The following is a 25,056-nucleotide window of genomic DNA, read 5'->3' on the forward strand; positions in this document are numbered from 1 at the left end:
ATTACTCACAAATTCAAAAACCCAAGATTCACACATGCAAGCACCCTGGACTGAAACCCATTACTCACAAATTCAAAAACCCAGGATTCACACATTCAAGAACCCTGGACTGAAACCCATTACTCACAAATTCAAAAACTCAGGATTCACAAATTCAAGCACCCTGGACTGAAACCCATTACTCACAAATTCAAAAACCCAAGATTCACACATGCAAGCACCCTGGACTGAAACCCATTACTCACAAATTCAAAAACCCAGGATTCACACATTCAAGCACTCTGGACTAAAACCCATTACTCACAAATTCAAAAACCCAGGATTCACACATTCAAGAACCCTGGACTGAAACCCATTACTCACAAGTTCAAAAACCCAGGATTCACAAATTCAAGCACCCTGGACTGAAACCCATTACTTACAAATTCAAAAACCCAGGATTCACACATTCAAGCACCCTGGAATGAAACCCATTACTCACAAATTCAAAAACCCAGGATTCACACATGCAAGCACCCTGGACTGAAACCCATTACTCACAAACTCATGCACCCATGACTCACAAAGTCAAGAACCCAGGACTCTTGAACTGAAGTGACCAGGACTCACAAACTCAAGTTCCAAGTGTATTTGTGTTACCACCATGTGAGCAGCTCAAAAGACCTGGGGATGAGTCTCATTTGCGAGAGTGATTCACAGTGGCAATGGCTGTCCTATAAACGTATCGTGTGCGCTCCCCACGTCTCTCCTGCCCGCGTTCACACCGACCCGCATTAACCAGCGCGGTGAAGTATGGTCGTGCCACCACCACCCGAAGCCACCACGATTGGCGCGGCCCTCATCCAGCAGTGGAGAGAGACGGGCCACTCTGGACTGGTCGCACTGTACCTTAAATACGCGGCTCCTCCTGATTGGTTGGTTCACGACAACGTGACCACCCCTCCCACCGCCCCCCCCCCCGCCGCTATCAGCCAATCACAGGCGAGCAATGTTAATGAGGGGGGAGGGGCGCCTCGTTCCGGTCACGTGGTCGGCTCGTACAGTTCCACGCGGCGAGGTACAGTAAGGAGTGCAATATTTGTACAGTAATTAATGTTTTACGTTTCGCTGGGGGGTCGTGAATTTAAAGTTGCGACGTTTACCTCGCCGAAATTATTACGTGGGGGGGGGGGGGGGGGGTTTCGCGTAAAGAATTCGGGGCCAAATTTACGATTTTAATCGACAACAAAAAAAATACCGCCAGAAATGAAAGTGAGACTCGGGTGTTTATTTACGATTTTAAATTATAAAAATGTATCGCCAGAAATGAAATGCCCACAGAGACTCACGTGTCCGGGTTTGACTGCGGGTTTCGTGTTGTTCTCAAAACTTGAGCGCTTTCATCAACTCGTACGAACCCGCGGTGTAGTAGGGTCAAGCAAATGGCCATTGTCAAAATTAAACTATTGTTATTTCACCATACTCTACGTGACTTTACCGAAAGAACCAAAGAGTATGGATTCCTGCAGTCACGAAAGCTTCAAATCTAGATTTATTTTTACCAGTTAAGACCCACTGAGTTGGAAAGCTATTTTGTTTTAGAAGCGACTTTGATCATCACAAATGATAGCTCAACCAAGTGGCTTATCACGTGTGGGCATTTAACGCAGTAGCAATGCACGTCGGTTCTAAATGTGGAAGGGAAAACTCGGAGGAACCAGAGAAAAATCCACGCGACCACGGGGGGCGAAAGAGAGAGACACGCAAACTGCAAATACACAGCAGCAGCAGCAGCAGGCGTCGGGGTCGGGTCGAACCCACGACCTCCTGCGTACCTGGCGAGGTGGTCAACATTTCGCTCCCACGGCTTTGTGAGGCTATCATTCAGCAGTGGAGTGATCATAGCTGACGACGATGATGATGATGGACTGCACCCACTCGCGAGCTCACGGCGCCACTAATCGCCGACGGCTGGGAATGGGGCCTTTTTAATAGCATTTAACTGCTGTACACGTAGTAGTAGGTTTTTACCCTTTTAAACTGGTACAAAACTGACACCTTTATTCAAAGCATCATGTTTGCAATAACCACAACACAAGTAGTCAAAAAAGCAAACAAAAAGAAGCAACTCTGATAATGATAATAATATGCACTGTCCTTGAAGTTGATTCAAGGACTGCATATTTTTATCATTATCAAAGTTGCTTCTTTTTATTGCAAACATGATGCCTTGAATAAAGGTGTCAGTTTTGTACCAGTTTAAAAGGGTAAAAACCTACTACTATATTTTGCCACTGGTAAAAGAGATCTCAGTGTAAATACTATACACGATTTATATGGAGAAGGGTCGTTGCCGAAACGTCGCCTGTTAAATATTTAACCCTTGTAAAGTCACGGTGTTATTGCCGAATGTTTCGAGGTTTCGTTGTTTGTTCTTGTGCACCGCTGCCAGACAGCGTCACCAACAGAACGTATATTCTCTGTACGTTCTGTTATCTCATTCAGTGAGCATGTACACAAATACATGTTGATGAATATATAACACAGTTTTTTCTCATTAAGAGGGAGAAAAAAATCATCATGGTCGATTTGCCTTGAGAAACGGATGAGAGTCAGATGGGTGGGTGGTGTAATATGAATATTTACTTTATAGCCTTGCCTCTGAGGAAGTTTTTATCGAGACACAAGGCGTCCCCTGTTTATCCACACTCTTGATTTTGTGATCGATTGGTTGTTGAGATCCAACGGCCTAGGATCGACCCCCCGGGGTTTTCTTGTAAGTATTACGCCTGGCTGCTTGACACAGGGGCTAGGCCAGGGACTGGCAACCAAAACAAGGTTTTTTTACAGGGAGGAACAATGTTCCACACTGCCCACCAGGGATTATTTAGCTGTCTGTCTGTCGTACATAAATAAATATATAATACACACAGCTCTTTGATTGGTGGAGACCTTACAAACAGCTCTTTGATTGGTGGAGACCTACTGCCGGGTACGGAGAGGGGAGGTGCCTAAGGGAGGAGGGTCAGGGGAGGGGCCTAAGGAAGAGGGGAGTCATGAGAGGGGCCTGAGGGGGGGTTGAGCGGAGGGGCCTGAGGGAGGGGGGGTCAGGGGAGGGCCCTAAGGATATGGGGGGGGGGTGCTCAGGGGAGGGGCCTAACAGAAGGGGGGTTAGGGGAGGGGCCTAAGGGAAGGGGGGTCAGGGGAGGGGCCTGAGGATATGGGGGGGGGGGTCAGGGGAGGGGCCTAAGGGAAAGGGGGTCAGGGGAGGGGCCTAAGGGGGGAGGAGCCTAAGGGAGGGGGGGGGATAGTTAAGGGGGCTGTCTGCCTGGCTACCTCAAGTCAAGTTATCTTTTATACATACAGGTAGGAACAACAGGTTCCACACTGCCCACCAGGGATTATTTGTCGTGCACGAATACGCTGTCCAACCAAGTTCCTACCTGCCCACTCCGAAGGAACGTGTTTTATTCAGTAAACACATTCCTGCGGAGGGAGCTGGTAGGAACGTTGGGTTGCTCGGTCAATGGCCAGGGTCAACGGCGGCGTGGTGTATTCCGCAAATATGCCCGACTGTGAGGACGGGCACAAGCCTTTTGAGTAGGTTAAACGTTGAGTTTTATCAGGGCACCACGGGGTGACCAGCCCCTCCCCACCCAGCCCCTCCCAAACCCTCCCCACCCTCCCCACCCAGCCTCACCCCTCCAATTTTTGTATGCACGACGGACGGACACAATAATCCCCTGTGGGCAGGTGGAACCAAGTGGTTACTACCAGTAAAAAAACAAAACGACATTTCAAGAGCCGCAATGCCACGTGGCGAGTCGAGACGGTGGGTTCATCAATCACGTCACAAAGTAGCCCTTCAAAGAGCCCACACGGACCTCCGGAACCGCAGATTGTCGACCCCTGGGCCACGGTTATGGTTCCCAACATGTTTGGTATGAAGGCCACCCCTCCCAAAGAGTGCCCTGGGACCCCTCGTTCTCCTCGGAGAGATCACATGTCCATGCCTCTGGTCAGCGTGTGGTGTTGTTAATAAGGCGTTTGTTTCATGTTGTGCATTCGTGGTGTGCGTTTCTGCCCAAACGTGGCACTGATGTTACCCCTTGCACGATCGAAATATCTCCTGCACGGTATCCATTCTGCAGCCTGTAACTCCCCCTCGCCCTGGGAGACAGGGTGGGAGCGTGACCCACAGGTTGAGAACTGCTTGTTTAGGACTTGCACAGGGTGTGGGTTTGACTGCGGGTCTGCGTGTTCAGTCCCCAGGCTCCGTGAGCTCTGCTGCGAGGAGAGGAGCGATGCTCCTGTTCTGCCCGACGTGTGGGAACGTGCTCGTGGTGGAGGAGGGGCAGAAATGCTTCCGCTTCGCCTGCAACACTTGCCCCTATGTGCACAGCATCACGCGCAAGGTGAGGCATCGGCCGGTCCCTGGGTATTGTGACGGGTGGTGTGTGTGTGATGCGAGGGGAGTGATGTGATGAGAGCTGTTTGTGTGTGATGTGAAGGATGAGATGTGGGGGAGTGATGTGGTGAGTAATGTGTGTGTGTGTGTTGGGAGTGGGGAGCAGTAGTGTAGTGGTGAGTGCAGTGCGCTATGAACCCAGTGACCCGAGTTCGATTCCTGCTCACTGCCAACACCGGTGACGATCATATGAACCAGTCCTGGGCCTCCCCTAGGTCGACAAAGCCTCAAATTAGCACCTGGTGTGATGTGTAAGCATCGGCACTCGAGAGACAAAGGTGATCTGGTATGGTACTGGCCACCCACCCACTCATGTGCCGTGTGAGCCTTCCTAGGTGCTTGCGAACAGCATGTGCCTCAACAGCCTTCTATGACGTGTTTGTACCTGGTTATGTGTCCACGTGCAGTGCAAGAGCCGTTTGCGTTTTTTGTTGTCGTTGTCTTCCTTTGGTCGACGCTGTTGCAACGTGCCGGAGCAGATTACGTCGCGGAATTACCCGAAGCTGAAGGAGGTGGACGATGTGCTGGGTGGAGCCAAGGCCTGGGAGAACGTGGACTCCACCGCAGGTGTCTCCCCTTTCTTGCATGAACCATCATCACGCGAACTCCTGGTCATCCTCGCAGCGGCGCCGTTTGGCTCGCCATCGAACAAAGACGGTCACGGCGTCGCTCGCGCTTTCAGATGCACTTCTGTGACTGTCTGGAATGCTCCTGCCGATATTAGGAAGCCGTTGGAGCTCTGCACTTTTAAATCATCCAGATCGAAAACTAATTTCTTTCAAACTGCTTTTTGTGTTGAGTTTGTCGTCCCCCCACCCCGCACCGCCGATTAGCACGGTTGGCTATGTATGGTGCGAAAGAAGTTCAACGTACCGTACATCTTAACGTAGTTTATATAGCTCTATCATCTCCTCACCGTCATGCACAGCACAACTTCCCCGCCCCCCCTCCCCCTGTCGCTCCGTAGATAAATTCTGGACTGTGAAGCGCACTTTTAAATCCTCTAAATGTTCTGAACCCTCTATGGATGTTCGTTATCATTTTTGCTTGCTCGGGTGTGGGTGCGCGCAGCGTTCCTTATATGTTGCGTGATAGGCCGTTGACTTGGGAATGTTTCATTTAATTTATTATAATCTATTTTTACTCGCGAACAACACAAAGTCTGTTAAGGCTACATGGGGGGGGGGGATCTTTGTCTTGTCCCCCCCCTCTTCAGAGCAGTGCCCCAAGTGCCAGCACCCCCGCGCGTACTTCATGCAGATCCAGACGCGCTCGGCCGACGAGCCCATGACCACCTTCTACAAGTGCTGCAACGCGCAGTGCGGCCACAACTGGCGCGAGTGATCGGTGCGGCGCGACGCTGGCAGGCCGCAGCACCGCCCGTGATGGGGCGGCGACGACGACGTCGTGCGGTCTCTTTAATGCCCCCCCCCGAGGCAGCGGACACGACGGAACGGTGTGGAGGACGCTTTGTTGATCCCCTTGCGGAAAGGATCGTGTGGTGGCTTCATTTGTGGACCCGTCCGGCAAAGGTTCACCGTGTGACGGTGCCAGTGAGAAACATTTTGTGAAGTGATACACACACACACACACGGGCACAGGAACTATTACATTATCGCTGAATGTTTTCCTGGTAGTTGGTAGACCTGGGAAGTGTTCGTCTTCTGAAGATGGCTGATGTTGATGTCGATCAACAAGTATAATTTTACATTAAAGCAGTTGAGCCAGATAATCGCTTTCAGTAGTAGCGGAGTGTTTCGCTGGGATGACTGGGCAATGGTGCGTGAATACTAATCACGGACATGGCGGGAGGTATCCTGGATGTGAATGTATTTTCTGGGTCACTAACGCAGCTGTAGTTAGGACGTTCGAATCACGAGGGTTGTGAGCTCGAATCCAGGTCAGAGGTCAACCAGGAGCCCAGTCCATCAGGGGTCAGTGAAATGAGTGCCAACTCTTGTAGGAAGGGAAATAATAAAATAATATAAAACTATAAAATAAAATAATTCTCACGACGTTGCGGCCACAACACAACAGAGCTGTCGGAAAGAAAGCGTCCCAATGAAGGAAGTTAACAGTGAAACTGGCCCCCGTCGTAGAAATGTGGATTTTCCGCCACTGCCTCGAAGTCGGTAAGGGAGATAAGTCTGGCCTCCATTGCTCGTATGATCGACGACTTGACTTGCAACAGGAAGGGACACTATAATTGGATAGACAAATATGATGACGTAGACAAATATGATGACGAAGACCAAGATGAAGACCCCGTACCTCCGATTAGCAGTTTGCTACGTACGGCGCGAAAGAAGTTCAACATACATACTCAAGGAGTTATCTGAACCAGAGAGAGAAAAAAAAACACCAATCTCCTTCACTGATCTCAAAACTTGGCATGATTGTTACTTTGATTTGTACATATTTTTCTCAATTGAACTGACATCAGTTCCTGGAACCATGCAAAACACAGGATTCAGAGTTACACTCAGCACTGCTTTCTGGCATCAGATGTTTTGTGTCCTAACTTTAAAGTGTTGCTTATTTTGTACTGCACAGCAATAAAAACCCCCATAAAAATATTTTAAAGTTGCCACAAGACACATTCAGCCAAACGAGCATAAGTCACGGGTGGGATTTAATCGGACATCAGAGCGAAGTTATTGTCACGAATGATAAATGAGGATCACTTGCTTCTCCATGTTTGCGTTTCATCATCCTTTATTTCAACGCAAATGCCTCCAGTGTGCCGTTTCACGTTTGAACATTAAATAAGTGTGCGATGCACGCCGACGACTGACACGCGAGTTGCACGCAAAGTCGATCCTCGTTAGAAATAAGAAGATGCAACGGGTCGGTGTGACATGCGTTCGAAACAAAGTTTAAAAACTAATTTCAACTACCGCGCTGAGACGCAAAGCGGATTCATGACAAGGCGAACAAAAGTGCCTCTATGACTTCGCAATACATTACTCGATTAAAAATTCAAGTGTCTGAAGCCGTCATTGTCGTTACGGAAATTAAAACTCGAGTCTCGCGAGGACCCTGACTCTCGTGGAAGTGCGTTCGGACGTCGCGACAAAAAACTCGCGGCTTTAAGTGCGGACCAGCAAGGCGCATATTTAAAAAAAAAATAATTTCAACTTACATATTGACAAACGATGGACCGTGTAAGTGCACTTGGGAGGTGCAAGTCGCCGTTCACCGACGAGCGGCCTCGAATGGCTCCCAGAAACGGCGAAATTCAACTTAAAGATTATTTTCTAAGGAGGACAAAGGCACGGCTTGGAGGAGCAACAAAAAAAAATTGGCTAAAAAAATTCAGGAGGTGCACACTTCATTTTTCGACCAAAGTTATTGTTCTTTAAAAGTGGGACTCGAGCCCGCCCCCCCCCCCCCCCCACCGCTCATTGTGCAGACGCTGCTATGGCTGTGCTTGCTTCATGACCCGGACAATCCTGTTGATTTTGTACGTGGATCCGGGCCACTGAAAACGAGCTGCCGACTGACCGCTGATACCGCCAATTCACCCGCGTGCGTTCAGTTTGTCGTTTGGTATTTGAAAGGGTCCAGCGACAAATTTTGTGGGTGTGCGTTGGTGGGGGGACGGGGGGGGTGGCAGGGTCGGCGAGGTGATTCACTTATTTTCGGTAAAATCAATGGAGCTGTAAACATTTGGGTCAGATTCCATAACGTTTATAAATTGTAAACAAACCATAAATCATTCCTGAAATAAAAAGAATAGCTGTCAACCCAGCTGAACAAGCACCACTTCCTCCAACCATGACTGAAGCCATCTTACATTCCTGCCCAGCGCCACTGGAGCTGGTTTTGTTATCACGACTTTGCGGGTCGTTAAGAGACGAGGTGTTGGGAGGGCAGTGAGCGACCGACGGTAACTTGGCGCGGCTTAACTGGCGGCACCCCAGGGATGACGACGAACCCTCTGAGTCATGGCGACGTTGGCCCCGTGTGTCGGTTAAAGGAAGAAGATGCGTCCCAAAAGGCGAAGCCTCTGTTGTTGTTTTTTTTTTAATTATGCGATCTTCAGACTCGTATAAGACAGCCTGGGACACGAGTCCTGTGTGCCAGCTACAAGGCCACCAAAAAAAAAACGTTTGTTTTTGTGGTCCTCGGGTGCCACCAGCTGCACGCGGGGCAAGAGGGGGCGGTTTCACTTGCGAACGGCGTCTTGCAGGTCCGTCTCGAGGAACTCCGCGCTGTCGGCACGAAGCACGACCGCTCCGCTCCGGTATTCCAGCAGCTCGGTGGTGGCGGCGGCGGCGTCGTCGGCGAACGGCATCGCAAACGCCAGGACGCCAGGGTTGGCGTTAACGCCCGTGCTGCTGCTGCTGCTACTTCCGTTGTCTTGCTGCTTGCGGTTACGTCGGTAGCAGCAGCTGCCGCCACAGCAACGCCGGTGCCGTCGCCGCTGCCGCTGAACGTAATTAAGTCCGCCGCCAAACTCGAGAGCGCATGGCCGCACGAGCGCGATGCAAATGGCGGCAAGGGCCACGGCAACGCCGGAGGTGTAGAACGCCATGAGGTAGTCTTCGTCCGCCAGGTCGACCAGCCAGCCTAAGCGGGGGGGGGGGGGGGGGGGGGGGGGCGAGGGAGGGATCATAGCCATAATCAATCCACTGCTGGATGAACGTTGGCATCTCGAGATGCTGCGAAGCACACCGCGCTCGGTTTGATCGCTTCATCTGCGAGGTGTCTTTCCCTCGGGGTGTGTCCCTTCAGTTGGTTGCCACTCCGACGTTAGTCTCGGCCACCGGCCACCGACGTCTCTGCCAGCGACGTGTCCTGCCCCGAGCCGACTTTGCTCTTCTTAACCCTTTCCCATTCCGAGACGTCTGTAAGTTGCAGGGTGGGGTGTCCTGTTCACCGCTAACTCTCGGAACGAGCGAGCGGCTCAGCGTTTAGTTTTATTTAGAGACATTGTACTCGCCGCAGAGAACCGTCGCGACACAACCGCCGCACTCCACGATAGCTGGCAACAAACTGCCACATGAGCCTCCCGCATGGCCTTGTGGGAGCCTCGGTAAGTCTACCGACCTGAAGTCTTCCGACCTGAAGACGTACTGATAAAGTTATTTTATTTTTTATTCCAATTCTGTTCCGATGACGTAAACGTACGTCATCGGAATGGGGAAGGGTTAAGTCAATACAACGTTTGAACTTGCATTTGTTCTGGCTGTCAGTGTAATTCCAAGCATTCTCCAAGCTTCTGTGCACACTCTTTAGCTTGTGTTACATCTTCACTGTCGATGTTGATGAATCATATGCCGCCATAGCAGCTAACATACACTGATGAAAAAAAAACTTTAGAAACGTTAAAGTGCAATTTAATTATTCGTACTCCCACTAACCATAACTAGGCAAGCAACCATGACGGGCACGACCCTTCTCGCATACCACAACCGCGCCGCTAACCCCCAGCACCCCGCCGCGTTCTGCCCGTCTCCGACAACCATCCGCGGAGCCCCGGCCCTACCGGCGAGGGGCGGCCCCAGCAGCCCGGAGAAGCTCTGCACGAACACGTAGACCCCGAGTCCCGAGGAGAAGCGCCCCGGCCCCACCACCTCGGGCTCGGCCAGCACGGACACGTGCGTGCCGGCGACGGCGCCGAACGCCAGGCCGAAGGCGGCGCTACACGACGCCAGAGCCGCCATCGGCCGCCCCCAGCCGCCGCCGCCGCCGCTGCCGACGGCCGCCACGGGGAAGGCGAAAAGCGCCACTGCGACGGCGCACACGCAGACCAGCTCGAGGTAAACGCGCGGCAGCGCCAGCGGGCGCGAGAAGAGCCACCCGGCGGCCGAGCGGCCCACCAGCTCGGCGCCGGCCATCGCCGACAGGAGGTAAGTGGCCTCGGTAGCGGGCACGCCGGCGTCCAGCGCCAGCGGCACCAGGAAGAGCCCCGGCGGGAAGAATCCAAAGGAGATGAAGGCGCCGAAGAGCGCGTAGCAGGCGAAGCCGGGCTCTCGCAGCACCGAGAGGTCGAGTAAGGTCATTGCCGCGGGTGCCGGCTCTTCTCTTCCGTCGTCGTTCGCGTTGTTGGCGCCAGCTTCGTCGTCGCTCCAAATCGACGCCGCTTTGGAGCAACCGCCCTCGTCGAATTCCTCTTCCTCCTCGTCTCCGCCGGCACAGAAGTCGTCGGCAACGAGCGGTTGTGCCGGCGCCGGAAAGAACAGCGACGCCGCCGTCGCTGGTGGCGGCAGCTGCACGCAGACGCCCGAGTCGTCGGAGTGAACCGTCGTCCGCGTCTGCTCGTTCTCCCGCATGATGACGATTGTGGCAGCGGCGGTGACGGCAGCACCGTCGTCGGTGCAGGGTTGGCGCCGGCCCGGCCGGTCGGCAGGTGACGGCGCTCGCAGCTCCAGCGGCCGGAGCAACACTCCACAAGCCACGATGATCGCCTGTCCAGCGCCGATGACCAGGAAGGAATGGCGCCAGCCCACGGCCTCGTTGAGACGCTGGAAGCCTGCGCCGTGGAGGCAGCAAACAGGCGGTTAGCCAACTATTGTCATCTGGCATACTGCATGGCGCCTCCCCCCCCCCCAAGCCTCCCCCCGGGCACCATCTCACCAGGCGCGAACGCGAAGGTGCCCAGGCACTCGCCGGTTGTGGCGAGCGCGATGGCGAGGGTTCGGCGCCGCTCGAAGTAGCAGGAGAGCGCCGAGTAGCAGGGCAGCGTGCTCAGCGAGATGCCCAGGCCTACGAGCCCACGACACACAAGGGAGGTCAACGAGAGCTTCACCCTGTGGAATAGACTCGGCCACCCCGCCCTCCGCTGTCTCAGGGCTGCGGATGGATGAGCACCGCCGCTAATAATCGCTTTGATGCTTTTCTTGTGTACACGTGTGTGTGTGTGAGTGTACAAAAACAACCCCCTACCTCGTTGCTGCTGGACGGCAACGCTGCGGTGGGCAGTGCCGTGGGGGGGAGGACCAATTTAGATTGGCCTTTCCCCTCATGGTGTTTGTAACCACCACAGCGGCCAAATGGGAGCTTTGGATGGGTGCGAGGGCCTGGTAACCCCTCCACCTTAAATCGCTCTTTAACTCCAACAACAAAGTAACCTGCAGCGCCACACCTATTACCATCATTAGGGGAAAGAACGGTAATCCAATCTCCAACCCCCAGGAACAGGTTTGCAGATTTGCTGAGCATTTCTGTGAGGTCCTGGGGGAAGGGAAATCCCTCAGTCTGGAAAACATTGCGGGACAAAGTGGGGATGACCCTGCTGAGGCTGCGGTGTCTCAAATATTGGAAGAAATCACCCCCATTTGTTGAGGAAATACAGAGGGTGATCCGGAGTCTGAGACCAGGAAAGGTACTGGGCAGAGATGATCTCCCAAGCAAAATGCTGAGGGAGGGTGGCGTTTGTGCACAGACTAACCTACATGACATCATAACAACAGTCTGGACCACTGGCTGGGTTCCGCAGGATTGGAAGGATGCCCTGGTAGTCCCCCTCTTTAAGAAGGGGGACCGCACAGACTGTAACAACTACAGGGGCATCTCACTCCTCAGTGTACCGGGAAACGTCCTGGCAAGGATTATTCAACATCGCCTTGCCAGGCACGCTGAGGAGAGGCTTGTGGAGCCCAAATGCGGTTTCAGGAAAGGGCGGTCTTGCACAGATGCCATATTTTCTGTCCGTCTGTTACAGCAGAGGTGTAGGGAATTCCAACAAAACCTACATCTCTGCTTTATTGACCTGGTCAAAGCCTATGATACCATCAGTAGCCCTGGGCTCTGGGTTATTCTTCGTGCTTTCGGAGTCCCTGACCCTCTGCTCACGATCATTAAGGACCGACATGATGGTGATGGGCCCAGGTAAAACTACGTGTCCGGGAGTCGGAGCCATTCCCTGTACACCTTGGGGTGCGACAGGGATGTCCTCTGGCTCCCACATTATTTAACATCTTTTTCGACCACGTAGTTCGTAAAGCCTTCGATGGCTGTACCGGAAGAATTTACATCTGATACAGATGCAATGGGAGGCTGATCGATGCCCGGGTGCGGTCAAGGGATGGCTCCCTATTGGTCAACCACGTTATGTATGCCGATGATCTGGTAATTGCTGTTCACTCAGAGGAGGAGTTGGAGGTGCTGCTGCTGAACCTGGAGCTTGCCACTAAGAGGTGGGGCCTTACCATCAGCCCCACCAAAACTGAGCACCTGCCTGGGTATTTTGTACCATCGGACACTCCACCCCCACAACTCCCAATTGGTGATGGGGCTGTTGTGGAGAGAGTGGAGAGTTTCCCATACCTGGGCAGTGTGCTCATGACCGGCTCCGGTTTGACAGCAGAGGTCTCACTCCGAATCACTCGAACGGCATTATCTTTTCATTGGCTGCATAACGCTGTGTGGAAGCTACCTGTTCTGTTGCTCCGCATGAAGCGAGGTCTTCTCAGCCACGTTCATTCCCTCCCTTCTCTACGCTTGCTAAACGTGGACCCCCCTAATGGAGCATCGTCGTCGGTTAGAAACATTTAGGCTGGCCTGCTTACGATCCATCCTGGGTTTAACCAGGTTGGATTGTGACCTCCTCCAGCAGGCAAGGTTGTGTTGGCTGGGTCATGTAGCCCACATGCCCAGCCACTGCATGCTTCAACAGCTTTTGTTTGGCCGGATCGAGGGGGCTAAACGGGCGCGACACGGGTTAGAGAAGAGATGGAGTGATGTGGTACAGGAGGACGTGGAGCTGAGTAGACTTACCGATGACTGGTACCAGCGGTGTCAAGATCGGCCTATGTGGAGGTGGCTCGTGAAGGACGCTACTGGGCAGTTGGAGGCAGTCGCCCTCCAACAACAACGGAGGGCAGAGGAGCGACGCTCACAACAACGAGCAGAGCGCCAGGCACATCAAGTTGGCACAGTAGGGGGCACAGGTGGTGCATCAGCCAGTCATCTCAGTCGACCTGTGGAACCTGGGTCTGCTCCGTGACCTCCTGCCAGCGGGCGTTCGACACTTCACGTGGCCTCAACGTGCACATAGCCTGGCACAAGCGTCGTTGTGATGTCACTGTCACTTAGTGGCGAATGGCGGTTGTTGTGGGGAGCAGAAGTGTTATCGGTTAGCGCGCTGCGCTACGAACCCGGTGACCCAAATTTGATTCCGGCTCACGGCTAACACCAGTGACGATTATCTTAACCGGTCCCGGGCCTCCCCTAGCTTGACTCGGCCTCAAATATGTACCTGGTGTGGTGTGTAAAAAACTTCGCCACTGGAGAGACAAAAGTGGCCGGGCGTGGTGCTGGCTTCCCACTCCCTCGTGTGCCATGCCGGCCTTCGTAGGTGCTCGCGAACGGCACTCGCTCATAAAGTCTGTCAAGGCTCTACGGGGGATCTTTGTTTTGTGGGGGGCCGTGGCGCAGTGGTTAGTGCGCTGCGCTATGAACCCGGCAGGGACCCGAGTTCGATTCCCGCTCACGGCCACCACCAGTGACAAATATCTGAAGCGATCAAAGACCCCCCCCCCACCAGGTCGACTCAGCCTTAAATGAGTACCTGTTGCGGTGTGTAGTAAACATCAGTGGTGGGGAGACAACAGCCGGGCCGGGTGTGGTGTTGGCCACCCTTTGTGCACCGTGGCGGCTTTCATTGGTGCTCCTCGCAAACAGCACTTGCCCCCAACCGCCTGTTGTAGGCTACACGGGAGATCTTTGTCTGTTTGTGTGTGTACGTGTGTGAGTTGTGTGTGAGGCTCATGAAGGACGTTACTGGATAGTTGGAGGCAGTCGACCTCCAACAACAACGGAGGGCAGAGGAGTGACGCTCACGACAACGAGCGGAGCGGCGGACGGCTAAAATGCAGCAAGCTGGCACAGTAGGGGGGGTACAGCTGCTAGCATTCGACAGTCATCTCAGTCAGCCAACCCATGGCACCTGCTGGGTCTGTTCCGTGACCTCCTGCCAGCAGTGAGCCCTCGTTACCATCACTTAGCGGTGAACGGCGGGTGTTGGTATGGCCGAGTTGTGCCCACCGGTGACGAGCCCCAGGGTGAGGTAGGCGTGCGTCAGGGTGTGCGACAGCGCCGTGCTCATGGTGCCCACGCTGGTGATGACGCCGCCGACCATCACCACCGCGCGCGGCGAGAAGCGGTTGCCCAGCACCGTGGTGACGGGGGCTGGGAGGGAGGCACGCGGAGGGGGGCGACAGCACGTTAGCGTGTGGTTGGAGCAACGTTTGCATGCGGTTGGACCAATGTTGGTACGTGGTGGGATCAATGTGATTGGAACCGTTGTCCCAAAGTTGGTGGTGGGGGGGTGGTGCGGGGGGGCGCGGAAAGGGGTAACGCGGGCGGGCGGGCGGGCAATGACGTCTCACCGCAGAAGGCGACAACGAACATGCAGATGGAGAAGATCCAGGAGACACCGCGCGCGTGCGTGTCGAAGTGCGCCATGAGCTCCGGCACGAACACGCCGTACGCCTTGAACGAGCCGATGGTGACGGCGCTGATGGAGAAGAGGGCGCCCACCACCACCCAGCCCCAGCCGCCGTCGGGGACGACGGGGTACACGCGCGGCGCACACAGCCGCCCCCACCAGCACGCCATGGCCCGCCCACAGACGCCACCGTCGTCACCGTCGTCGCCGCCACCGTCGTCGCCGTCTTCACCGCGACCAGGCACCGCCAGCAGCACTGCCACCACCACGGCTTCAACAGTCCGTGTCGGGTAAACCGAATAGGATGGACTCTGCGGAGGATACCCAAGCAAAGGAAGCAACGCAAGGCTCACTGCGTGTTTGTATGGAGTCATCCATAAGAGGTGTTTTTTTAATCTGTGGTATGATCACGTAAATATGTGTCGTTAATCCTGCCACCACCCGACACAGCCAATTAGTTAGGTTTGTCACGCTGAACAAAACATGGCAATTCGTGACTAGTTCAGCACAACGGTGTGTTGGAGAGTAAACCCACAACATTTACACCAGCGTGCTGAACTAGTAACGAAACAAACCTTACTAATTGGCTGTGTCGGGTGGTGGCGGGCTTAACGACACATTTATATTTACGCGATCTAACCCAAAAAAAAGCCTCTATTATGAATAATATTGGTCGCGAAAGCCTAATGCGGGTTAAACTGTATTGAGTCACTCGTAGGATTGTGTACAGGGTGTTCTGGATGTCTTGTGACCTCCAATTTATTGACCCCTAACAATTTTTTGCCCCATTGCATTGTAATTTATTTGTTTAAATAAACCTTACTTTAATTTAAAAAAAGATTTTTAGAGAATTAAATGGCAGGGGGGGGGGGGAGTCACAAGACATTTGGACCACGCTGTACACACACACACAATCATAGAGATGTCTACACAGACACGCATAGAGATATATTCACACGCATAGAGATATACCGTTGAGGTGGTGAGATGTTAACCCTGACAATGCCTGTTTATTTGGCGTTTGCGTGTCTCTCTCCCCTCGATCGCGTGAATTTTTCTTGCCCCCACACTGAGAAACATGCGTTTAAGAGCATTCGGCTGCTATCAATTTCCACGTGATAAGCTGCTTCGTTGAGCTATCATTTGTGGCTATATAGCTCAGTGGACCTTACGTGGTAAAATAATGTCACGGCGGTATCACGTGTCTCTCTCGCTCTCCCTCCGGGAGTCCACACCATGTTTTCACCGCATGGCAAAGCCATAACCCGCCCGCCCCTCCAACCTCCCAATGGTTTCACTCTCATATCCGGGCCAGTCTGGCTACGCGACTCAACAGGAGACAGAGCGGAAGAGGGAGCGGCTGACAATTGGAAGGAGGGGTCGTGGGGAAGTTCACAGTGGTTGTCCGAATGTGGAACGTCCACCACTGGCTCTGCAGGGCATGGGCACAAATGCCGCGACGCTCATTTGAGTAGCAGGACATCACCGTGAGTATTGAAGGTGGCTCGTGACGGCCGTGTCACGGATAACGAGGCGGCATGGCTGCGTCCCTGTGATTGAATCCAGGTGGCCACCGGTGATGGAATTGGGCTTGCGGGTGCAGTGAGGTGATGGCGTCAGCCCGGTCACAAACAATCGCACGCAAAAAAAATCGGTGCGTTGAAGTTGGGCCTTTCAATGAATCCGGTACTAGCCAGCAGCTTGGTACCTGTGGCACGGGAAGGGGAAGTCGAGTCAGGGGGGGAGTCCTTGTGCTTGATCACGCGTTCGTTCTTTCTCTCTGCTCGCCCCCTTCACTGGAACAAACTTCCCCCTCCACATTCAGGGGTCACCTTCACTCACGAGTTTCCGCTCCTAACTCAACACTCACTTTTTCTTTCCCCCTAGCTCATCCCTTAATTCCCCCCTTCTAACCACGGCCGTCCCCTGCTCCCTCTTCGTAATCTCTCTCAATGACGACCACTCATTCCCCATCCATCCAATCCATTCATCATCATTTGCTCTCGTCAATTTCTCTTTTGCTTCATTCACGCATCGCGATTTCGACCACCTTCAATTCCTCATCTATTTCATTCACCATATCTGCACCATTACTTTCATAATGATAAGAATAACTTCACTTTATATAGCATCATTCATGCCAACAGCATCGTACCTACCGCTGTTAATTCTCCGTAATGCGCGCTTGGTATAGGCGCTGTATTAATTACAATAATATTAGGATGTTAGGCATGGGGAAAAAAAGGGGGAAGGGAGGGAGAGAGAAGAGATAGAATGGGAAAGCAGAGGAGGAGGAATGTAAAATAAATCAAGAAATGAAAGCAAAGCGTCAGGAGAGATGAGGAAGAGGCTCCTATAGGTGCCTCGGTGCTGCTGCTCCTGCACGGAGGAGCAGAGTCTGTTTTCAGAGTGGGCGGCGACAGGGGGGTGGGAGGGGTTCAGAGATGGCGTGGCCGCGAAGAAGTCACGTGATTTACGGGAGGCTTGAGCATCGAGATATATTCCAGCTGTGAGGACGACAGCTGTTGGTCTGATTGCCACGTGAAGAATGTCTCTAAACGCCACCTATCCCGCTATGTACAGAATATGCGTCCGCATTGCCTGTGTATAGTATGTGTGTACAGTATTGCAGTGTGGTTCTAGATTTGAAGCTTTCGTGACTGCAAGGATTCATACGCTTAGGTTTTTTCAGTAAAGTCACGTAGGTAAAAATAAAAATTAAAATTATAGAAATACAATTATAAATCATTCAGTGTGGTGTTAAGTCCTGTATCTAAAGTGTGTATTACGTATCGGGTATGACTACAGAATGTGTGACTAAGTTAACATGTTTTACTTTAGTGTCCATGACAGTGGCTGTCTTTATGGTGTACTTGGGACTGCCATCGAGATGTGGAATTTCTACCTCCGTCCGTATGTATGTTGAACTTCTGTCGCACTAAATTTCCATTTAAAGCTTTAGTGACTGCAGGGATTCGTCTTCTTGGTTCTTTCGGTAAAGTCACGTAGAAGGAGAATAATAAAATAATAAAAATAAAACATAATAAAATAGTTTTCAGTTTATTATTTTATTATTTCGATTTAAAGCTTTCGTGACTGCAGGGATTCGTCTTCTTGGTTCTTTCGGTAAAGTCACGTAGAAGGGAGATAATAAAATAATAAAAATAAAACATAAAATAATTCTCACGACGTTTCGGCCACAACGCACGCAGCCGTCCTCAGGTGAAGAACAGGTCTGTCGGAAAGACAGCGTCTGAATGAACACCAATGAACACCAAGCCAGACGAACAGACCTGTTCTTCACCTGAGGACGGCTGCTTGCGTTGTGGCCGAAACGTCGTGAGAATTGTATTTTATTATGTTTTATTTTTATTATTTTATTATTTCCCTTCTACGTGACTTTACCGAAAGAACCAAGAAGAGGTTCTGTCGCACTGTACGTAGTGAGGGAAGACATCAAACTAAACACGCAAAGGCAGTTGCAAAGAAATGAATCCCTCCCCTCTGGGAACCCGGTCGCTACTCCCGCCCAGTATTGTATGGCTGAGCGGCAAGGACATGGACCTCAAATTTTTTTTTGCAATGTCATCCGCCAGAGGCTATGCTACGGAACGTGCCTTTTTTTGTAAACGATTACATCTGTCGTGGGATGAGGAAAACTACACGTTACATGTTCCCCCAAAAAATGGATAACTATTCTGGCATCTGTAAAAAAAAATTGATATATATACATACATTTTTTTTTTTATGTAGAGGGTTTTAGTATTTGCGAATATTTGCAGTTTACAGTACTGTATGATTTAAGGGCTAAATGTTGCATTGCCATACACTTGATTTGATGTCTGTTCAAAACGATGTTCCAATCGCTATCCGACTGCTGAAGAAGTTATTCATTGCAAAGAATATAAACATGTAGGGTGTAAAATGTACTATTTTTCGATTTAAAGCTTCGTGACTGCAGGGATTCATCTTCTTGGTTCTTTCGGTAAAGTCACGTAGAAGGGAAATAATAAAATAATAAAAATAAAACATAATAATTTTATTATTGTATTTTAGGATGTTTTATTTCTATTATTTTATTATTTATTATTTCCCTTCTACGTGACTTTACCGAAAGAACCAAGAAGAAAAATGTACTTTGTTATTAGGCAGACTTAATTTTTTATTTTATTTCAAAAGCTGGGATGGGTTTTTCATGGGTTTTTAAGCAGTCATTGGGTAACAAAAGACTGAGACAATAACTACACTACACTTGCAGGATCTGTGGCAATACAGGTGTTACAGTGCATTTATTGATTACAATATATTCTTAGTCTAACAATGCCAAAAAAAACACACTGCTATGGAAATGGCTATCTCATGATACATCGATGGGACTGGAAAACCCAGAAGTGGCTCTGGCGATCAGATGGCCGAACCGGCATTGCTTGAGCTACCTGGGTTCAAATCCAGGTCTCGGTTACCTCCAATTAAAACTGGGTTCTCTCAAATATAATGTTGTGAGTTGATGTCTCAACCCCGACCACCAAAAAAGTCTGCACAAAACTCCCCATCGCATTAAATCTGCTTCTGCACTTGGCTACATTTGTGCTCAATTCCAGCGCTTGAGAATGTAAAAGACCGCTTCGTATCGAGCAGGGCTGTCGTGTGACGGAGGTCACTCGCTGCGCCAGGGTGGGTGGAAAGGTTTGGGGCAAGGTGGGTCACTTCTCAGAAGCGGTTGCGTGATGTCCACCAAGTGCGGGGGCTGTTCGCCCAACACGGAAGTTTCCTGCATTGCTCTGGAATTCAATGCCTCGTGACATTGTCAATACCACCGAAAAAAAAAAACAGGCCAGATCACGGGTGCAAGATCCTGTGCTACTGCGCTACAGCCCACGGTGGTAAATGTGCCGGGGTCAGCGAAATGCCACACAGCATTTCGCCGGGTGGCGGTGGTGGCAGTGGTTGCTGTGGTACAGCACTACTGAAACACTCATGCGCGCGAGGTTTGTCTGGGTGCTCCGGTTTCATCCTAAATGTAAACGCTCATTAATTGTCCGATAGCATCTTAATATATAGAGGACCGCAGAGCTTGTGGGGTGGGGTGTGCTCACCGTGTGGCTTTGCTGCTTGTCTGTGGGTTCCTCCCCTCGCCTCTGAGTAGTTGTCTTCTCTCTCCTCCCTCTTCCCCTTCCGACAGCAAGCGGACACTGTGTGGCGTCACGTTACTCGCTGAAAATATAAATAATTATTATTCCAATCCACAACCTCAGCTGTTCCGCCGTCGTCACGGCCATTACGAGACTACTCTGGGTCATCCCGCCCCCACCGCCGCTCTGTTTGGGTCACGCGGTGCCACTGTGTGGGTGACCGAAGCAGAGTTTCGCAGACTTTGTTATTTGCGCCCACGTAAACACTCCTTGTATCCAGGCTGTTGCGCCGTTGGTGGACAAAGGAAGCGTGCTTGACGTTTCTAGCCCGTTTCACTTTACATCGTCGGGGTCAATATTTGTTGTTGTTGTTGTTGCCGTGGACGGACCGGCACCCCGTCATATGAATGTGGAATGCTCACCACTGGCTCGGGCCCACCGCTCGAGATGAGGAAGTCGGTGTTTCTCTGCTCGAATGAGCTGACAGCACTCATTTCCATTGGTGGCCATGAGCCGGAAATTCCACATTTCAATGGCGGGGCCCAGTCCATTAAAAAGACTGACACTGTCATAAACATTAAAGTAAACATATAAACTGGTCACAAAGTCTATAGTCATACCCTATACACCACAACACTAAAATTCACACACATACTATACACAGCCAATGAGGATGTATCTCCTGCAGGGATCCGCGGTCAGGGGAGGCAGGGGAGGCAGAGCCTCACCTGTGATACTCCAATGAAAATAGCTGTTACGAAAAGTAAAAAAATAATAATCAAATCAAATAAATATTAAGATTTTTCCACTGATCTGTTGTTATAAATGTAATTTCTGTACGATTACAATCATTTTTATCGTCAAAATCGCCAAATTTGCGGAGCTCCGCTGCAAATACAAGAAGAGACGAGAGGTGAGGCAGCGACGAGCTGCCTGTTACTATCTCAGTATGTCACCAATGTAATGTTTGTAGACCCCGTCATTTCATGTCCTCGCCTTCCATAATCCAGGTAACTTATTTCACGATGTGTATAAAGATACTTAGGCTCGCTGGTCTCGTCATGAAACAGCAATGAAACAGCACCAGGGGAGGCAGCTACCACGCGATTTTGAACGATTTTTGATCCCCCCCCCCCCGTCATCACACGGCGTCACAAAAAGTCAGACCCCCCCCTCAAATATGACGTCACAAAGCTCTGCCCCCCCCCCCAAAAAAAATAAAACATGCTTCAAATCTCTTTAAACTATTCTCATTGTAGTGCGTATTTAATGTGCCGCTGCACTCTTGATGTTGTAGGAGAAAACATTTGTTAAAAAGTCTATTTAACTAAGTAGAACGTATTCTTGGTTCTTTCGGTAAAGTCACGTAGAAGGGAAATAATAAAATAATATTGATATTAAATAATATTAATATATAACACCAATATTATTTTATTATTTCCCTTCTAATATTAATATATAACACCAATATTATTTTATTATTTCCCTTCTACGTGACTTTACCGAAAGAACCAAGAATATGAATCCCTGCAGTCACGAAAGCTTTAAATCAAAATGTAAGTAGAACGTGTTGTCTATATTTATTTAAAGTTGCGCATTTTGATGTGACGTCACATTTCTCACCCCCATCGTCACAGATCGTCACAAATGTCTGACCCACCCCCCCCAGATGCGTGACGTCATTTATGGACGACCCCTTATTTAACGTCTTCTTATCATGCTTATTTATTGATATTGAGTGTTTAAATGTTGCATACGATGTGTTTAGGGTCAAAAAGGTCAACTTCCGACCGCCTCGGAACGGATGAATGCTTTCAACGTGCAATTCGTCTACAGTCGATCTACAGTTATTTCGGTTAACAGTAATCTTCGTGGAACGGATTACAAACGTGAACCGAGGGACTACCACATATCAAACATCGGCTCAAGCCTCCCGTAGACCACGTGTTTCCTCCTGCGTGGACCCCCCACCCCTCCACTACAGATTCTCACTCATTTCCCCGCCCCCTGTGAAAACAGACGCCGTGGTGTGTAGCAGCGGCAGAAAGCCTGCCTTCAAAACCTAAACATAGCTCTCTCTCTCTCGCCTTGTGGCCAGACTCCACGACTTTAAATCTCGACAAATGTACAACACCTGTCTGCCGAGGTTAAAGTTCCAGATGTGTGTGTATTTTGCACAGTAGGGAGCACAGGGGGTGTATCAGTCAGGCAACCCGTGGCACCTGCTGGGTCCGTCCCGTGAACCTCCTGCCTGCGGGCGTTCGACACTTCACGTGGCCTCAACGTGCACCTAGCCTGGCACAAGCGCCGTGGTGACGTCACCGCCACTTAGTGGCGAATGGCGGTTGTTGCTGTTGTTGAACTTCTTTCGCACCGTACGCGGCCCGACCGTTGGCACCGCGAGGCCAACGTTGCCCCACCGTTCCATGTTTACCACCGGTCTTAATTTAGGATCCCGTGTGTGTGTCTGCACTGTATCGCTTAACCTTTAAAGTGTCGTGCGCCTGCTTGCTACGCTAATGAGGGACTCAGGTGTGAACATCGTCTACACAGGTGTGGACCAGACGCCGTACTATGTCACCTGCACAGAGCACCTACCTGCGATATAGATTAGGATCCCACGTATTTATACAGGGAACACAACATCTGTCTAATGTATTCGTCCCAAGTGTTTGTGTGTTGGTCTATGTGTACTGTACAGTTATAGAACAGGAGTGTGCTCTTGATCTTATCAATATAATAAAAAAACAGGTGTTCGTTTAGTCTAAAGGCAGAGATAGAGAACAGGTGAGTGTGTGATCTGTATATGTACAGGTGAGTGTATGTGGTGTGTCTAGGTACAGGTGAGTGTATGTGGTGTGTCTAGGTACAGGTGAGTGTGTGTGGTGTGTCTAGACACAGGTGAGTGTGTGTGGTGTGTCTAGGTACAGGTGAGTGTGTGTGGTGTGTCTAGACAGGTGAGTGTGTGTGGTGTGTCTAGGTACAGGTGAGTGTGTGTGGTGTGTCTGGACACAGGTGAGTGTGTGTGGTGTGTCTACATACAGGTGAGTGTGTGTGGTGTGTCTAGGTACAGGTGAGTGTGTGTGATGTGTCTACGTACAGGTGAGTGTGTGTGGAGTGTCTAGGTACAGGTGAGTGTGTGTGGTGTGTCTAGGTACAGGTGAATGTGTGTGGTGTGTCTAGACTCAGGTACAGGTGAGTGTGTGTGGTGTGTCTAGAGACAGGTACAGGTGAGAGTGTGTGGTGTGTCTAGGTACAGGTACAGGTGAGTGTGTGTGGTGTGTCTAGGTACAGGTACAGGTGAGTGTGTGGTGTGTCTAGACACAGGTACAGGTGTATGTGGTGTGTCTAGGTACAGGTGAGTGTGTGTGGTGTGTCTAGGTACAGGAGAGTGTGTGTGGGGTGTATATGTACAGGTGAGTGTGTGTGGTGTGTCTACGTACACGTGAGTGTGTGTGGTGTGTATATGTACAGGTGTGTGTGGGGTGTCTAAGTACAGGTGAGTGTGTGTGGTGTGTCTAGGTACAGGTACATGACAGGTGTGTGTGGTGTGTCTAGGTACAGGTGTGTGTCTAGGTACAGGTGAGTGTGTGTGGTGTGTCTATAAACAGGTACAGGTGAGTATGTGTGGTGTGTCTAGAGACAGGTACAGGCGAGTGTGGTGTGTCTATAGACAGGTACAGGTGAGTGTGTGTGGTGTGTCTAGAGACAGGTACAGGTGAGTGTGGGTGTGTCTAGAGACAGGTACAGGTGAGTGTGGTGTGTCTAGAGACAGGTACAGGTGAGTGTGTGTGGTGTGTCTAGAGACAGGTACAGGTGAGTGTGGGTGTGTCTAGAGACAGGTACAGGCGAGTGTGTGTGGTGTGTCTAGAGACAGGTACAGGTGAGTGTGTGTGGTGTGTCTAGAGACAGGTACAGGCGAGTGTGTGTGGTGTCTAGAGACAGGTACAGGCGAGTGTGTGTGGTGTGTCTAGAGACAGGTACAGGCGAGTGTGGTGTCTAGAGACAGGTACAGGTGAGTGTGGGTGTGTCTAGAGACAGGTACAGGTGAGTGTGTGTGGTGTGTCTAGAGACAGGTACAGGCGAGTGTGTGTGGTGTGTCTAGAGACAGGTGCAGGTGAGTATGTGTGGAGTGTCTAGACACAGGTACAGGTGAGTGTGGGTGTGTCTAGACACAGGTACAGGTGAGTGTGTGTGGTGTGTCTATAGACAGGTACATGACAGGGGTGTGTGGGGTGTGTGGGCACCTGTATCACGTGGAGCCGGGTGTCGTCTCCTCCACCTCCATGTGCCGATGCTCGTCTAGGCTCGATGCAGTCTCTATAGGACTGCCCCCATATACAGTCCACACACACACAGAGAGAGAGCGGTGGCACTTTGAACCGGCTCCCAGGTGCTCTCTTGCGGCGTGGGTCGCAGTTGGGGTTAGAAGGGGTTAAGGTGACGGTGGAGTTCAGGGTTAGGGGCGAGGGTAAAAGGTACGTTTAGGAATAAGGTTAATAATTGTAGGGGCTGGGTTCAGGGTTAACGGTTAGAGTTGGTTTAGGGGTAAGGTGGAGGGTTAGGTTCAGGATGATGATAATGGTTAATATAAGCGTTGAGGAATAGGGTTAGCGCTAATGGAAGGGTACATGGATGAATTGTTAGTACGGAGGGCGAGAGCTGAGAGAGAGAAGAGAAAGAAGAGGGGGAGGAGGTGAGAGAGAGATGAGGAGAGATGACAGCCGGAAAGGACAGAGAGAGATCGAGACGGGAAGACAACACAACACGAGAGAGAGAGAGAGAGAAAGGGGAGTGAGTGTGTGTGAGAGAGGGTGGTGGTGGTGGGGGGGAGAGTGGCGTGAGAGAGAGGGGAGAGAGAAAAAAAAGAGAGGGGAGAGAGTAAATCTCTCCGGCTCAAACGGGATCGGTCCGGTTTGCGTGAGCGCCATGGTAACACTCGCCCCGCCGCAGATGGTGGTGATAATCTGTGGTGGTGGTGATGCTGGTGGTGGTGATGGTGGTGAAGCTGGTGATGCTGCTGGTGGTGGTGGTGATGCTGGTGATGATGCTGGTGATGGTGGTGATGCTGGTGATGCTGC

General features: G+C 51.1%; 2 protein-coding genes across 6 annotated transcripts; one reads left to right on the forward strand and one right to left on the reverse strand.

The window, feature by feature from the left end:
- The first annotated feature begins 1,000 nt into the window (after nt 1–1,000).
- LOC133348079 (DNA-directed RNA polymerase III subunit RPC10) lies at nt 1,001–7,435 on the forward strand. Its single transcript, XM_061560927.1, has 4 exons — nt 1,001–1,057; nt 4,245–4,394; nt 4,927–5,014; nt 5,664–7,435. The coding sequence occupies exons 2-4, from the start codon at nt 4,284–4,286 to the stop codon at nt 5,789–5,791; spliced, it is 327 nt and encodes a 108-aa protein (XP_061416911.1). The 5' UTR covers nt 1,001–1,057; nt 4,245–4,283; the 3' UTR covers nt 5,792–7,435.
- LOC133348000 (monocarboxylate transporter 7-like) lies at nt 7,145–24,796 on the reverse strand. 5 transcript variants are annotated; one of them, XM_061560796.1, is made up of 7 exons: nt 24,223–24,796; nt 19,940–20,035; nt 14,785–15,154; nt 14,441–14,584; nt 11,030–11,158; nt 9,939–10,925; nt 7,145–9,019 (listed from the first exon to the last, which is right to left on the reverse strand). In XM_061560796.1, exons 3-7 carry the CDS (start codon nt 15,011–15,013, stop codon nt 8,616–8,618), a joined length of 1,893 nt encoding a protein of 630 aa, XP_061416780.1. In that variant the 5' UTR covers nt 15,014–15,154; nt 19,940–20,035; nt 24,223–24,796; the 3' UTR covers nt 7,145–8,615. The 5 variants fall into 5 exon arrangements, with proteins under 5 accessions (XP_061416780.1, XP_061416778.1, XP_061416779.1 ...); XM_061560794.1 differs by having other exon boundaries at nt 19,940–20,057; XM_061560795.1 differs by lacking the exon at nt 24,223–24,796 and adding an exon at nt 22,198–22,318 and having other exon boundaries at nt 19,940–20,057.
- Nucleotides 24,797–25,056: the final 260 nt, after the last annotated feature.

This window comes from Lethenteron reissneri, chromosome 26 (genome assembly GCF_015708825.2).
Source record: "Lethenteron reissneri isolate LAM-NWPU_2019-01 chromosome 26, ASM1570882v1, whole genome shotgun sequence".
Taxonomy (NCBI): Eukaryota; Metazoa; Chordata; class Hyperoartia; order Petromyzontiformes; family Petromyzontidae; genus Lethenteron; species Lethenteron reissneri.

Bases quoted from the DNA above. Each gene is read 5' to 3' on its own strand.
- LOC133348079 (XM_061560927.1), top strand. From the start codon at position 4,284: ATGCTCCTGTTCTGCCCGACGTGTGGGAACGTGCTCGTGGTGGAGGAG. The intron at 4,395-4,926 runs GTGAGGCATCGG...GTGCCGGAGCAG, and splicing joins TGCACAGCATCACGCGCAAG to ATTACGTCGCGGAATTACCC. The intron at 5,015-5,663 runs GTGTCTCCCCTT...CCCCCTCTTCAG, and splicing joins GAACGTGGACTCCACCGCAG to AGCAGTGCCCCAAGTGCCAG.
- LOC133348000 (XM_061560796.1), bottom strand. From the start codon at position 15,013: ATGGCGTGCTGGTGGGGGCGGCTGTGTGCGCCGCGCGTGTACCCCGTC. The intron at 14,585-14,784 runs GTGAGACGTCAT...CCTCCCTCCCAG, and splicing joins GTTCGTTGTCGCCTTCTGCG to CCCCCGTCACCACGGTGCTG. The intron at 10,926-11,029 runs GTGAGATGGTGC...TCCACGGCGCAG, and splicing joins CACCTTCGCGTTCGCGCCTG to GCTTCCAGCGTCTCAACGAG.